The 15,280-nt window shown below is 59.6% G+C and overlaps 1 protein-coding gene across 1 annotated transcript in view; it reads right to left on the bottom strand.

Annotated features, from left to right (window-relative positions):
* Nucleotides 1-679: 679 nt before the first annotated feature.
* PTPA (protein phosphatase 2 phosphatase activator) overlaps nucleotides 680-15,280 on the bottom strand; it is a 30,298-nt gene continuing 15,697 nt past the window's right edge. The window contains exons 6-10 of the mRNA XM_045469475.1: nucleotides 13,386-13,485; nucleotides 12,372-12,496; nucleotides 11,248-11,348; nucleotides 6,310-6,417; nucleotides 680-2,201 (exon numbers count right to left, since the gene is read on the bottom strand). Coding sequence (XP_045325431.1) covers nucleotides 2,124-2,201; nucleotides 6,310-6,417; nucleotides 11,248-11,348; nucleotides 12,372-12,496; nucleotides 13,386-13,485 — 512 coding nt within the window. The 3' untranslated portion in view covers nucleotides 680-2,123. The remainder of the gene's footprint in view (nucleotides 2,202-6,309; nucleotides 6,418-11,247; nucleotides 11,349-12,371; nucleotides 12,497-13,385; nucleotides 13,486-15,280) is intronic.

Below are 15,280 nucleotides of genomic sequence, written 5' to 3'. Positions count from 1 at the left end.
TAGGTTGGCTGGGGTTGGCTCCCGGCCACCAGGCTCTCCTGGGCAAGGCCTCCAAGGCCAGGAGAAAGGCCAAGGGCTCATTCTCTGAGGAGACTCATCTATATACCAAGTCCAGGAACACGTATGTCAGAGGAAGGGTCTAAGAAGCCTCGAGTACTGCAGCCCCCCAAATCCCAACTCCAGCACGACACGGACAGAAGGGGTGGGGTGCATCCCTAGAAGCTGCCGGTGCGTGGGTTGCAACCAAGTCCGGTCCAAAGGCTCCCCCGTCAAGCCTGGAGTCCACAGGGGCTGCCTTCATCTAGAAGGGCCATGGTGACCGAGGGCATTTGCTCTGTGCCAGGCCCTGGGCGGAGGACTTCACATCCTTCACTCACTCCTGGCAGTCACCCTGTGATGGTCCCCATTTTGCAGATGAGGAAACTGAGGCTCAGAGAGATTCAATAACTTACACAAGACCTTGCAGCTGGGAGTGGGGACGGCCAGGAGTCGCCAGAGCCTGCCTGGGTGACCGGTGCACGTTCACTGGCTGCCCAGGAAAAGCTTAGCCCAGACACCAGCTGAAACAGTCCCAGCCCCAGACTCCATGGCCCGAGGGAAGGGGACGTGATGGGGAGACAAACAGGCATGTGGAGAAACAATAAACGTGTGGCATGAAAAGACACACCTCACACAGGTGACAGGTGCAAAACAGAGGCTTTAATCCGAACAGCAATGAAGGCGCACGGGGCCAGGGGAGGCCGAGGGGGCAGGGCAAGAGGAGCCAGGAAGGCGGTGATCTGGACCCTGGGAGGGAGGCCAGCACTGGACCTCTCCTAGGAAAACTATTTCTGTGACTCTCGTGGTTCCCGTCCTGGCCTCTGCCCAGGCCATCGGCCCAGGTGTGAGGGTCAAGTCCCTGAATTGTGCTTCTTGGGAGCTCCCCCTTCCCACAGGGGATGTGGACCCAGATAAAGGGCAGGGGTCTGGAGAAGGGCAGGCCTGGACTTTGGCCGGGGGAGCCTGTAAGAGCCTGGCCCAGGAGCAGCCCTAGAAGAAAACTCAGGACCTGTCATGTCAGCATCCCCTCACCTGGCCAGGCCCTGCCCATCCTCACAGCCAAAGCCTGGGCTTGGGGGGGGCCATCGCTGCCTCACCTGAAGAACCGGTGGGTAAGTTCGGGGAGAGGGGAGGACAAGGAGGGGGCGCTGCTGAGTGCTCCGGTGGCCCTTGGCCCATCGCCCCAAAGGGCAGGCAAACAGGGCCAAAGGGCCCTGGAGAAGCAAGCGGCAGGGAGTTGGGAGCAGAACGGAAGATGGGAGAAGAATCCAGGCTCCCCACAACCAGAGCGGGCCCCGAGCCCCTCCCTGCGTCTCAGCCACCCCCTCCCAGCCTGAGAAACTTTGGAAAGGCGGGCCTCACCCAATCAGCCAGTGGGCAAGCCCTGCCGGGGCCCTCCCGAGCGCGCCCAGGGGCTACCCTTGCAGAGGGGGATAGGACCGACTCCGGCCAGGAAACCCAGCAAAGCCAAGGCCAAAGAACAGAGAAGCCAGAGTGAGGAGGCACTAGACACAGGTGCCCGCAGGCCCAGGGGGCAGCCGTGAAGAGGAGCTGGGAGGGTCACCGGCCAGCACAGCCGATGCTTCTCGGCCCCCGACCCCACCCCAGGCTGGCCGCCTGCCTCCGCCTCCAGCCTTCAGAACCCCCAGGCACCCACCCAAACATGGCTTCAGAAACCGACCCACCCCACAGGGAGCAAGCACTCCAACCCCTAGAAAGGCCACAGGCCTTGGGAAAGGAAAGCAGTGGAAACCGCAAGCTCCTCCCCTTTCCAGCGGTGCAGAAGAGCCCAGGTGTCAGACGGGACTGGACAGAAGAGGAAGGAGGAGAGGAAGGCCGAGCACGGGACCAGGGCCCGAGCACACCCTCCCCACCACAGGGAGACAGGGCCCACTTCTCCCTTCACTTTGGGTCCTTCGGCCTCATGCCCTGAGCCTCCGTCAACCCCACACTCACCACCCACCCCAGTAGACAGCCTCTCAGCAAACAGAAAGAACAGAGGGAGGGGGCGGGGGCGGCTGGCGCTGGGGCAGGGGAGGGCAGGCACAGGAACTGCGGCCTGGGTGGCTCCGGCTGCTCAGCCCCTAGCACGAGGTGACCGGATGGATGGGCAGCAGGCTCCCGAACTTGAAGTGCTGGATCACAGGGAACTTCTCCAGGCACTGTGGGGGGGCGGGGGGGAGAGGGGAAGAGCAGAGGTGAGGACTGCACCGCACCCCTGCCGGGGCCCACCCGGCCTCTCGGACACCTCCGGAGGCTCGGACCAGCACAGTTCCCACAAAGTGTCCCCCCAGGGCCCAGGAAGGGGATGATCTCAGAGGAGCACCCAGGCCTTCAGGGAAAAGCAAGGCTTCCGACCCCTTCCCGACCACCCCCTCCTATCCAAAGACCCCCACTCAGTGACAATTAGACCTCACTCATTAGTGAGGGAGAGGGAGAAAGGAAGGGAAGGAGAGCAGGCAGCCCAACCTCACTGCGGGGAGGGAGGGGAACTGGGGACCAGACATGAAAAGAACCCTCCAGACCACTGGGGAGCCCCTAGCCCAGGCCCCAGCCCTGGAGAAAAAGTGTAGGGATGTTTGGACACAAGCTTGACGAGGGTCCAGAGCCCATTTTTCTCCAATTTTCAGTTCTCTGGACTGAAAAAAGGCATCCTGCCACTTGAGAGCAAGACAGTAAGAATCAGTTAACATCCCCACACCCCCAGGGCAATTCCCAGCAGCCCTGTGCATGGGGCAGAGGACAAGAACACTGAACAGGGGCATGGCCTACTCCCTGAACCCAGCCCAGCCAGGACCTCAGCCCAGGGCTCTGGTGGAGATGGGGATATTGGCAGGGCCTACCACAGAAGCTGGCCTGGTCCATGGGCAGCCGGGCCCCAGGCCACACACCTCTGGCCTCTGGCCCCAGCACTGCTTAGCACCACACAAGTCCAGGAAAAGGGCGCGGCCGGGGGGGGGGGGGGGGGGGAGCGGGCAGCTCCCAGCCTCCCCTCACCGGCCCTGGTCACTGGCGAGCTCTCTCAGGCAGCAGCTCTGGGCATGTGAGGATTTGCCTGCTCTCACACCTTTGACCAAGAAAATAACCAGGATGGCTAGGTTGGAACATGACTTATGGCTTCAGATAAGGTGAGCCCCATTCCGTGACTGCGGTCTCAACATCCATCTAACTTAGGGAGACAAAGGTGTGCCACGACTGGCCCAGGTCCCCACACCTCAATGACCAGGCACAGAAACGAGGACGTCTCAGACCAGCTGGGCCTGTGTCAGGTGGGGGCTGATCAAGGCCTAAAGGGGGCCTGGGAGGTGAGCGGGAAAAGGGAAATCTTTTTGTGCAGTGGAAGGACAGGAAACTAGGCCGAGTGTGGGATCAGAGCTCCAGGCCGCAGCCAGACTGCTGGGCCCAGGGCAGAGCAAGTGGGGAGCAGGCAGCCGGGGGGGGGGGGGGGGGGGGGGGGGGGGGGAGTGGGGGGGTGGTCCCTGGTGGGGGGCGGGGGGGAGGAGGAACAGCCAGCAGCTCTAGGCCAGAGGCAAAGGCAGCTGCCAGTGTGCTTACGTCATCAAGGAAGTGGTAGGAGTTTGTAAAAGGGGGCCCCCAGGGCCCTGGAATTCCAGAAAGGGTCAAAGGTCAACCTGTTTCTAGCTCTCCTCCAAGAGAAGCTGCAAAGGCAAGCGGCTTAGCAGGAGGGGCAGGGGCAGTTCTGTGCACTCTGCCTTCAGGGGCCCGGAACAAGCCTCCCCAGGGCCACAGGACAGGAGAGCAACGGGCTAAAGGCCAGAGGCTGCTTGGGGCAAAGGAAATCTTGAGGCTTCAGAACAACAGCAGAAGGGGGCCTCTGGCCAGGCCTTCTCCCAGCTAACTGTGCCCTGGACCAACACCCCCCTGTCCCCCGGACCCCCACTGAACTGGGCAGAGCGAGAGAGCAACATCTTCAGCTCACCCGGCCCCCCAGGGACTTTTTAGCTGGATGCCACAGTGATGCAAGGGGGAGAAGGGGCTCTCCAGGCCCCGACAAGGTCCTTCCGAAGGGAGCCCCGGCACAGCGACAGCCCTTGGGAAAGACAGGCCCCGCTGCCCACAAGGGCACCGAAAGCATTTGGTCGATCGGTTCAGAAAGGCAGGGGCAGAGCCTGGAGACGCACACAGTCCATCCCAAATCCCAAGGCCGCCTAATGCCAGGCCCAGTCGGGCCTCTGCGGCAGCTCAGGCGATCAACTCGCCTCCAAGAGCCAACTGTGACTGGTGGCCTTGGCCGTGGGGACGCTGCTCTGGACTTCAGGACTGGTGGCCTCGCTGGTCCTCCCCATGGACAAAGAGCTGACCTGAGAACACGAGTCCTTCTCCTCGGACCTCTGGGAAGGGAGCATGCGATCCCACAGGCTCTCGGGGACCAAAAACTAAGGGCTATTTCCCAGCAACGCACAAACGAGGGCCAGCCATCAGAGACGTGGCGCTCCTAGACCACCAGTCAGTGGGCTCCAGCACCAGCCTACAGAGAAGTCTGGCCGCCACACAGCGCCCGGCAAGGCTGCCAGCTCCTGTGCCTGAGCACATCCAGAGCTGGAGTTTCGGGAGGAGCGCTCCGGGGTCCACGTGTGTCCCCGCTGTCCGGGCCTGAGCTGGGGTCCCGGTCTCCCCACACCCGCAGAAATCCGACAGCTGTTACGCTGACTTCTGTCTCGTTCCTGTAGCACCGTCGCCAGCCATTTGGATTCTTAGCTTGCTCCTCCCTCATCCTGTCAGCCTGGGACTCCTCCTCTGGAAGGGGCAGGTAGGGGAAGGGGGCAGGGGCTCCCGCTCTGCCCCGAGGGGGACCGGCTCAAGGTAAGTTTAGAGTCACTTAAGTAAGAGCCCTGCGGGAAGAAGAGCACTTCAGATCCCAAGCAGGGAAGGCACGAGAGTCCTGCCCTTGGTGACCTGGTGACCAACCCGGAGTGGGGGTGGGAGGCTGGAGGGCCCCCGCGCTCCCCACTCGCTGCACACGGGCCCCCGCAGTGGGGAGGGCTCCGCAGGGTGATGAGGTTCCCAGCAGCACCCACAGCGGGACCGGCAGGGGGCGGGTGTGTGTGTGTGTGTGTGTGTGTGTGTGTGTGTGTGTGTGTGTCAGGAACAACAGGACGCCCGGAGCGCAGTGACCCGAGCCAGACCGGAGGGCCCAGCGGGCCGCAGCCCGGAAGGAGCCTGGCCTGCGCAGCCCCAGCAGACGCTCCTCTCAGATTAGAGAGGTATGTGGGCCGGAACCCAAACACAGGATGTGAAGTCCAGAGGAAGGGAACCGGAGGGGGAGGGGGCGGAAGGGAGACAGAGGGCCGGGCGGTCGGTTCCAGTGCCGTTAACCCCTTCGGGGCCACGCGGAGGGAACAGGGCCGACCGGAAGCATCTGTGCCACGCAGCCACACCCTGGCCTCCAATACCCTCTCCCCCCTGCTCCCCCTGCCTCCCCTGATGGGATGAGTGTAATGAAGCCGACTCAGAGAACCAACCTCCCTCCCTCCACGGGAGAGGGTTGGCCAAGGGTCAAGAGCCGAGGGGTCAAGAGCACCCACGGGACAGCATCGAAGACCACCAGCCTGAGGGCGAAAAAAGGGGACTCCGGGGACTCGTTAGTTTCGGTGAGGGACTTTACACCCAGGTCCTTCCCTGGCCAAGGTCAAGCAGCTCCAGGATCGGTGTGCACAGACGTGAAAGAAGCTAACAGATGGGACGGGATGGAAAGAAAATGTCTCCTCCCTACCTGCAAGAAAAAAAGCCACCTCCTTGGCTGGGAAAAGGTGCCAAAGAGGAGGAGAGAGGACAGGGGACACCCTCAAGAGCTGGGCAGCCACCTCCCAGCAGGGGGAGCTCAGGGGAGCCACGCCTCACCCTGCCTCTCAGATCTGAGAACTAGAACACCACCTGAAGTGACTGCTAGAAATGTCAGCTCTGGGCCTCCCTCGAGGGCTACTTGCCCAGATATCAGACCCACCAAAGTCTGAGAAGCACCAATTTGGACGATGCCTCCAAAGCATGTCTTCACTTTCGTGTCCCCATGTGAGACACAGCTGTGAGGGACCTCTGGCCATTTGACAGACCCTGGGCAGCAGGGCCTTGCCTCAGTCACTGGGCAGAGCCGGGCCTCAGCATAGGGATTCTTTGTCTGCCCACTCCCCAGACAGAGACTGAGGCCTCGAGGGTCAGAGGGGCTGGCTCAAGATTTGGAGCAAAGCAGCAGGGTGGGGGTGAGGGGATCAGCGGCCCCAGGACCAAGAGTACCAGCCAGCCCCCACTCACCTCAGCCTTATACATGCGGATCAGACCCTGGTTCACTTTGGACCAGGAGGGGACGGCACTGATGTTCCACAGCTGGTTGGAGTGCTCTGCAAAGGGGCCGGTCTTCATCTGAAGAAAAGAATCCAGAGCTGGAGAGGCGGGCCATCTGGGAGCTCATCCCGTTTCCCTGCAGCAAGGCTGTGCACACGTATGTGTGTGTACACACGCACGCATATGTGCACGCACAAATATATGCACACGTGCTAGAGCGCACATACATGTGCGTATATATGCACCTACATACACGCTCACACGTGTACGCGTGTGTGCTTAAGGACCAGGCTGCATCACCTGTAGGGGGGAGGTGTGCACACTCACATGTGCACAAGCACGTACACGCGCGTACCCCCCCCCACACACACAAGCACACATAAGTACCAGAGACAGGGTCTCTCTCGGCCTGCAAGACCCACTGGGAAAACATAACCCCCAGAGTTATCCTCTTTCTCCCACAGCCAAAGAAAGGAAGCCTGATTCCCACCACCCACCACACTCAGCAGCCTCAGAAAAATACAATCTCAACCCAAGCCCCTGCTGAGACTCCCGTCAACTCCCCCCAGCCACGGAGCACTCCAACAGCACAGGGACCTGCTCCCTTCCAGATAAACAGCAGCAGCCTCCCTGAGCCTCCCCGGCCCAGCCCCGCACAGGGTGGGCTCCACCACCGGGCGCTCAGGCTGCACCTGCCACTGGCAGAGCTGGAGAAGCCGGGGGAGGGGTCCGTGCAGGGGAAGGCTAAGGTGGGAAAGACCAAACCCAGGCACCCAACCACCTTCTGAACGGCAGGCAAAAGGCAGGGAGGAAAAGAGGGGGAAAAGAGGGGGGAGACGTGAGCCTCGAGCCAGGGGCACCTGCAGCAGATTCGGGAGGAAGGTCTGTTTAGACGGTCTGCCTGACCTGGCTGGGGGGCAGGGAAGGGATGGCAACGACGGCGGCAAGGGACAGGCAGGGGCAAGGCCAGCTCCATTCCCGTCCCTCCTCTTGCCCAGAGTTCTGACCCTCCAGGAAGGAAAGCGATTCTGCAGCAAGCCCAGTGAAGTTCCCATGACATCAGAAACCACAGCACTGAGACAGGGAGGCTTGTGTGCCTGCGTGGACTCCTCCACACAAGGCCAGTGCATTTGTTAACAGGCGCTTCACAAGGCTGCCTGGGGGAAAGGGGTTCAGCGCCCTGAGCCCCAGGCTTCAGAAGAAAGAGTCTGAAAATCAAAGAGGCTGAGCTGGCAAGGAAGCAGAGATTTGGACCCTGAGGGGGTGGAAGGTTCCAGAAGAGGCTGTGCATGGAGGTGGGGCTGGGGGAGAGCTGCTCCAGGGAGAAAGGATGGACCCAAAGCTCCCTCTCCATATTGGGCCTAAGAATAAGGGCCCAGGAGCACACGACACCCCCACCATTTGGCTGTGGGCTCGTGAGTGACCTGCTCCTACACGCCCCTCACTTCTCCAGCGAGGGCCTCACACCACAATGCAAGATTTAAGTCCAAAGCGCTGCCATTTACTGCTGTCACCTCCCTTCCCTGCCCGAAGTTCCCCAAAAGCCTGTCTCAACTCCCAGGTTCGGTAGCGAGGACCTCAGGCTCCTTCCTCCAGTAGGGAGGCCACAGCCCAAGGTGCTAAACCCACCCTGGTGCTCCCAGGGCTTTTCCAGGATCAGGGTCTACACCCACTTTCTTTCTCTTCCTCTCTCTTTCTAACACTCCCTCCTCCAGGGTGGCTCCCTCCTCCGGTGCCCCTAGCCTATGGGGCCTGGCCTTCGAGGAGCTTTGTTCCAACCATCCTACTCAAGCAGGCTCCGCCCCCAACAACCCGCCCTTCCCCTCACCCCGCCCCTTCCCCCAAGGCTCTCTGCCCCTTGGGGACCAGCAGCAGACTCGTCTTCTGCACACTTCCAGGCCCTGAGAACCTCAGGGACCACTGGAAATGTGTAACCAGTTTCAGTCTGGACAAGGCCCTGTGAACAAACCACCCCAGGGGCACCCTGCCGGCTTCGTCCCCCAGCACAGCTCCATAAGCCTGCTCAGCCAGGGCCCCGAGGCTAGGGCCAGCAGATGACTGGGAAACCAGAGGCTCTGCTTCGTGGGCTAGCCTCAACCACTAGGGGCACAGGAAGGGACCCCAAAAGGCCTCTCTGGCCTGCTCTGACCCCATGGAAAGGCCAGAGATGCTATTTCTTTAGAGGGGCTGCCCCACATCCCACGCCCCCCCCCCCCAACCCCCGGGCCTGCGGTGCCCCAAGGCCACCCTAAGTCCTTCAGGAGGGGACTCTGCAACTCTGGGAAAGGAAAAGAGACGAGGGGAAAAAAGGAATCGGGAGCAAGAAGACAAAAAAAAAATTAGCTCATTCTAGCCACAAAGGGAGAAGAGAAAGAGCGAGAACGAGCAAGCAAGCTGCAGTCCCGCAGTGACCCCAGGGGAATCGTGTGAGTCAGAGCAGCCATATTGAGCAGGAAATTACTCACAGACGCTGCGTTCCTGCCTCTCCACTCCCAAGAGAATCGGCCTTTTGTAAATGGTTCCTCTGTCAGTAACTGAGGGGGGATGGGGAGAGGCTCTGCACAGCGCCTTCCTGTCAGCTCCTTCCCTTCCAGCTGAAATCTGATCCCTCCCTTCCCAAAACTCCAAATTTAGAAGCCAGATTGAAACTGAAATTCTTTTCCTGCCTGCCCTGGGCTCTTAAAGGCGCCAGGGCTGCATTTCCTGAGACAGCAGAAGCCCTGCAAGGTGGGGTCCCTCATCCGGGATGCCCAGGGCGACCAGGGCAGGTCCTGGGAGACGAGCAGGAGACGCCCGGTTCCATTTCACTTCTTGTTGTTTTGGTTTTTTCTCCTAGTTGCACCAGCCATCCTGATCCCCAGGTCTCCAGAGGCAACACCGTCTTTTCCAGACCGAAGCACACAGAACTCTGCACAGACCTCCGGGTCCCTGTGTCCCAGCGACGGGCCTTCAGCCTCCCTGGGTCAGGGTGGGCCAGGCCAGGCCACTCATTCACGGACCAGCAACCAGGACATACTGGTGTGAGGTGGAAGGGGAGTGGGGTGGGGGGGGGGGGGTGGGAGGGGTGGGCGTAGCCCAGACCAGAGCTCCGGAGAACTGGCCCGGCGCAGCCGCATCAGCAACCACACCAGCCAGGTCTCCGCTTGGCCAGGGGGACGGAAGGGAGCCCTCAGCCCTGCCAGCAGTCAGTGTTTACCACCATGCCCCAGCACCTAGACCCAAAGTGAAAACCAGGCCTTGCGGAGAGGGTGCAGAACAAGCAAAAACTCTAGGGTCTGCCTCTCAGCCAAGGAAGTTACGAAAACCTCCTCAAAGTTCAATGTGCCGTTAGTGCCACCTAGTGGCCGCCGTAGGATTTTCTCCAGCAGAGGAACCGCATCCCAAACTTCAGGAAAGCTTTTGGGTTTTTATACCAGAGTAACCAACCAACCAAGTAAAAATACAAAAGTTGGACCTGGAATCAATTCCCATGTTCCCCGAGGCCCGGCCCAACCTTCTTCCTTGCGAGTCACTGACAGGGACCCCGGGGTTTGGCCAGCCACCAGAGGGAGCCAGAACAGCTTAGTCTTTTACCCCCAAGTGAGCAAAGCAGGGCTCAGCCTAGAACGCGCACCCCTTCTCTCTACCCTGCTCCTCCTGCTCCTCCTGGGGTCTCCCAGGGCTCCCCAGACCCTCACAGCCCACTCTGGAAAGGGCAGCACGTGACTGGCTCGTGAGGCAATGAGCCAGGCTGCCCCGAGTCCTTCCGACCTTGGGCCTGCCACACTGCTGAAGGCAGCAGATCTTGGACTGGAGCGGTGGCCGCCCAGCCGTCAGTTCCAGCTCCATTTGCTGACTTGGAAAAACGTGTCATTCCCCTCTGGCCTCTGCAGTTTGGCAGAGGCCTGAGCCGAACGCTGACCATGAGGAGCCTGGGGCTACGGCTGCTTAACCAGGCTTCTCCTCCGTTCAGGGGGCTCAGGGGGCTCAGGACAGGAGCCGAGAGAGCAGCCTCAGTGGGGAGGAGACCACAGTCGTGCCAGGGGCATCACTGGGGCGAGACGTGCATGTGGGTGTTGGAAGAGAGGACAGTGGCAAGACCCTCTCCGGACAGCAGAACCAGGGCGCCCTTTGAAAGTTTCCGGGGTGAGGGGGACAGGTATGCAGCAGGGAGGACTGAAGGCCCTGACAATTCCTGAGAGAAAGGCCCTAAGAGCAGTGAGTCCCCAAATTCCATGCGAAGTCACCTGGCAGGTGTATTTAAATACGGGTTCCTGGTTCTTGTCTCCCAAGATTCTTGACTCAGGGAGCTGGGGTTGGACCCAGGAACGTGCGTTTTAACAAGTTCCCCGGGTGATCTGGGGGAAATGGGAGACCTTGCCTCAGCGGGCAACAGCGCCCAGTTAAACACCCCCCTGCCAGGTGGGCTAGGGGTCCAGGCCGTCTTGGTTCACCTCCGGCACTACATCTGGTCCATGTCCTCAGGTACCGACACAGATGTGTCCCCAGAAATCTAGCCTGCTGTCCACATGAGTCTCTCCAACTCCTGCAACGGCTTCACCCCACACACATCCCGTGCACGTGGCTGGACAGGCCTCGTGGGCCCCACCCACCCCTTCAGACCTGCCGCACGGGTCACCAAGTCCAGCTAGTGACTGTGTCTCAGTCCCACAGCTCAAAAGTTCCATGGGGTTCAGGGGTAACCCCAGACCACTGATTTGGGGGACGAGATCCTGGACAGTCAAAAGCGGGCTTACAACCTTGCAGAGGCCTAGTGTGGCTTCCTTTCCAACAACCCACCTTCTGGGGCCAACCCTGCTGTCTCCAGGCGAGGGCCCTGGCTCCTCTGTCTCACTCCAAAGCCACCAGCCTCAGGTTCCTCTCGGCCTGGACGTGGCCACGGGCTTCTCCCTCACCCCCTCCCCTCACCTCAGTAATAAACAGGATACACTCCAGGAACATGTAGTCCTTGTGGTTCTCGTTCACGGCCTTCTCGTCCACGAAGTGCCTGGGCTCCAAATACGGGTGGTCTGGGAATGGCAAAGAGCCCCAGGGTTCAGAAGCAGGCACTCCCACCACGGAGCACCTCAGCCCAGGGCACTCCACACCCACCCCGGGGCCACAGTCCCGCCTACGTGCCAACACTTGACCTTGTGGAGCAATGAAGGACCTGTGTGTGTATTCCAGTGAACGAGCTTTGGCTCTGCCTTTTTCTAGCTACGTGACCTTGAACCAGTGACTACAGTCCTCCGAGGCTCCGTTTCCTCATCCGTGCAGTGGGGACACGAACGGCACCTCCCTCTCACTACCTGATCGGGGATCACTCGCCATGGTGCCCGCACAGGTTAAGTGTTAGTCAAAGGTGGCTGGTCTCGTGCTGGCAAAGACCCTTCCCAGCGTCGTTGAGAAGGTTCTGGGAGATAATCTACCCAACATGCTTAGAGCAGTGCCTGGCACAGAGCAAAATATTCACCAAGGGTCGTTTATTAATACTATTCTGTAGGCAGTTAATCCTACGTCAAAGCGGAAGTTACCACCCGACCCTCACCCGCTGCAGATCCCAATGCGCCGCCCGAGCCTGGAAAGCAGTTTCAGAGTGGGGGGAACCGCTACACCGCGCCCGCCGGAAGCGGCTCACTGCCCAGCACTTGGTGGCCGCTCCCTGACGGGCCCCCTGGCACACAGCTCGATAATAACAGTGGATGACACCAGTCACCGAGTCAAAAGAGCCCCTCGTTTTCAACATAAAACCCCGCAGCTGCTGCCAGGAGCTGGGGCGCGTTTCACACCAGCCCATTACGCGCCAGGCGAGCGCCCTGGCTCCAGCCCGTGTCACCTTCCATTATCTCGGCACACTCTGCCTCCGCCTTCCCGAGCCCGCCTCACCGGCTCGCAGCAGAAGGTCGACAGCAAACAGCCTCCGTCAATAGCCGGTCTAATGCCTGCTTTACAAGCTGTCACCGTCCGCCCGGAGCGGAAGTAAGGAGGGGAGGAGGAGGGGGACAGAGAACGCACCCTGGGGGGCGGAGGGGTAGGCGCCCCCTGTCCAGTACCTATCAACTGTGAGCTGCCCCAGATGAAAGGCAGGAACTGAAAGTCGTCCAGGCCCCACACTCCCTGGCTGCCGGCTGGCTCCATCCTGTACGTTTTCTGGAGTTTCCGCATAACCTCGAGGTACCTGCGCGAGAGGGAGGTGAAAACAGAGGCAGCACAAAGTAAAAAGGCGGCCTCAAGCCTTCTGCCACTGGGAGCTCATGGAGGCCAGAAATAGCCACCTGAGAGTGTAACTGGTCTCTATTTCAATTAAAATCCACACGCATAAGTTATGCATCAGCTGGTACTCTCAAAATAATGTGGCTTTATTTTCTTCTCCCACGTTCAGCCTTCTTTTGGCCCAGGGAAGGGGGTTTTAGCACCATCAACTCCTGACAACGTGACACCCTGGGCAGGAGCCTCAGGCTCTCCAACTCTGGCCTGCCTGTAGGAAAGTGGCTGGGAGACAAAGCAGATCATCTCCTGGGGCCTGTCGGCTCCCACCCTCCCTGTTCTCAGGGGCTGTGTCAGTTCTGGCATCTGAGGAGCTCTGGCATCGGCATCGCCAGAGGGGGGCCCAGAACAGGCACTGTCAGAGCGCTCCGGTGACCATACCACACCTGTGCTGCCGGGTAGGGGGTTTCGGGGGTGGGGCTGGGGGGGGGGGTCAGAGTCCCTCTGCCTGGGTTCAGCTGGCTGTGTGGCCTCAGTGATCAGAAGACAGCTGATTTCTCTGGGCCTCTGTTTCTTCGTCTATAAAACAGAAACGAAGGCTGCTGGGGAGATCAAGGGAGGGAGCTGCATGGCAAAGCCACGGAAGCACTGGCAGTCGGTACATGACATTTCCTTCCCTTGTTCTTCCTTGAAACTGAACCTGTCAGTCCTTCTGTCTTGGGTGCCCCACCCACAGCCAGGGCTTGATGAGGACGGGCCGAAAGAAGAAACAGGCGCTCAGGAGAGCCCTCCAGCACCCTGTCCTCAGTGTGACAGTGACGAGGAGGAAAGAGACCCCCACTGCCCCTCCTCTCACTCACCGATTGAACACCTTGAAGACGATAGCTATTTGGTCGTCTACCCGGAGCACCCCAATCTTGCAGAGGCAGCAGAGGAAAGCGGCAAAGGCTGCTTCATGTCCTGAGGGAGAAAAGCCAGCTGAGGCCGACAGGCTTCCAGAGAAACGAGTGGGACTGTTCTTGATCTCACCAGAGTGCAAATCACTGATACCTGCCCCCTGCGGAGGGAGGCCAACATGGAGATAATGGGGCCACCTCCCTTTCTAGAAAGACCCAGGCCCTCTTGAGAGCTACCACTAATGTAATTCTATTCCTAATGGGTCGAGGCTGAGGACTTCTTAAACAGACACTTGCATTTTATTTTGTTTAACTCACTCATCAATTCTGTGCTCTCTACTGAGCACCTACTATGACGGCAGCCACTGTCCATATCAGGCACCAGAGAGACTTAAGTCCATGCCCTTGTTTGACAGTTTATGATCTATCAGGATGACAAACATTAAATAGATGATCACTTCTATAATTCTAGCGCTGAAGGAGGATTGAGTGATAATTGGAGGATATCACAGAGGAACCCTGACATAAGGGTTCAAGAAGGTTTCCCCAAGGAAGTAAAAGTGAATCTGAAAGATGAATAAGAGTTGGCAAGGCACTGGGTGTGAGGGAAGCAAGAAGAGCAATCTAACCGAGAAGAAACAGCATGTGCAAAGGTCCTGAGGCAAAAAAAAAAAAAAAAAAAAAGGTATGTTCGAAGAATGCTAAGGCAGCCAGTGTGGCTAAAGCAGAGAGGGCAAGGGAGAAAGTCTAACAAGATGAGGCTGGCGATCAGATAGGCTTTCCCTGCCACAGTAAAAAGCTCAGACTTTATCCTAAGAGCAATGGGAGCCACTGAAGGCTTCCAAGCAGGGAACGCATGGTCACATCACAGGGTCAAAAGGCACCCCCTTCCTTTCCCAGTCATGTCAAATAGGAGTGGGCAGTACTACAGAAACCACTGACTGGATTCCGGGCTGAACGCCATGGTTCATAGTGTTACCAAAAAATATATATTTGGAGGGAGGCAGGGAGAGAATATTTCAGCAACCTCCTGTCCCATCTCTGTAGAATGAAGGTGCCTTCAGGGCCTGGGAAGCTTGTGAGCAGTTTCTCTCGCCTGCAGGCTTTCCCATCTCCACCCGCCGGAGTCCCAGCAACCCTACTCAGGGGCTCTTGCACCCCTGAGAACGGAAGAAACCTCCCCACTTCTGACCTGGCCAGTCTCCCCTCGGGGTTCTTCCCTGTTGTTCTGAGTCAGAGCCCTACCCGCGGAAGTCCCCCAACACTTGATAAACCTGCTCCCCGGCAACAGGGGAGCAGAAGACAAAACCTCCCCATGACCCAGGTCCAAGGGGGCCCTTCTCCCGGCCTGCCTCTACGGCCTGTGCTCCTCCTGAAGAACCCGAGCTGCAGGCAAGGGGAAGGCCCAAAAGAGCAGCCGCTCTTGGACTTGCTGCTTCGGGTCAGGTCAGAAAGCTGGGCCTACCAAAGCGGAGCCCTCCTCAGTTACCCCCACCCAGACAACGCTTCCCTCCTGAGGGGCCTGCCTCTCCCGGAGAACTCAACGCAGACGCGGGGCCGGGGAGAGGGCGTGCCGCGATGCTGCCAAAGGCTACTGAGCTCCTTCATTTCGCAAGGGCCTGGGGAGGGGTTGCCTTGAGATATAGTAAGCACTCAATAAATTATTTTGCGATGGCGATGAGCTCACAGAGCTCGGCTTTACAAAGAAGAGAACCGAGGCCGCACACAGACACCATGCACGTGCCAGCAGCGCCCCCTGGTGGACCACGACAGAGCCGCGGAGGGAGCCCCAGGCCTCCCTGCGCCGCGACCCGGGGCGCTGCACCCAGCTGGCCCTGAAAGGCGGCCTGCTCAGAGGG

This window comes from Leopardus geoffroyi, chromosome D4 (genome assembly GCF_018350155.1).
Source record: "Leopardus geoffroyi isolate Oge1 chromosome D4, O.geoffroyi_Oge1_pat1.0, whole genome shotgun sequence".
Lineage (NCBI taxonomy): Eukaryota > Metazoa > Chordata > Mammalia > Carnivora > Felidae > Leopardus > Leopardus geoffroyi.
Note: the sequence above shows the minus strand (reverse complement) of the source record. Positions and strands in the feature narration are given on the sequence as shown.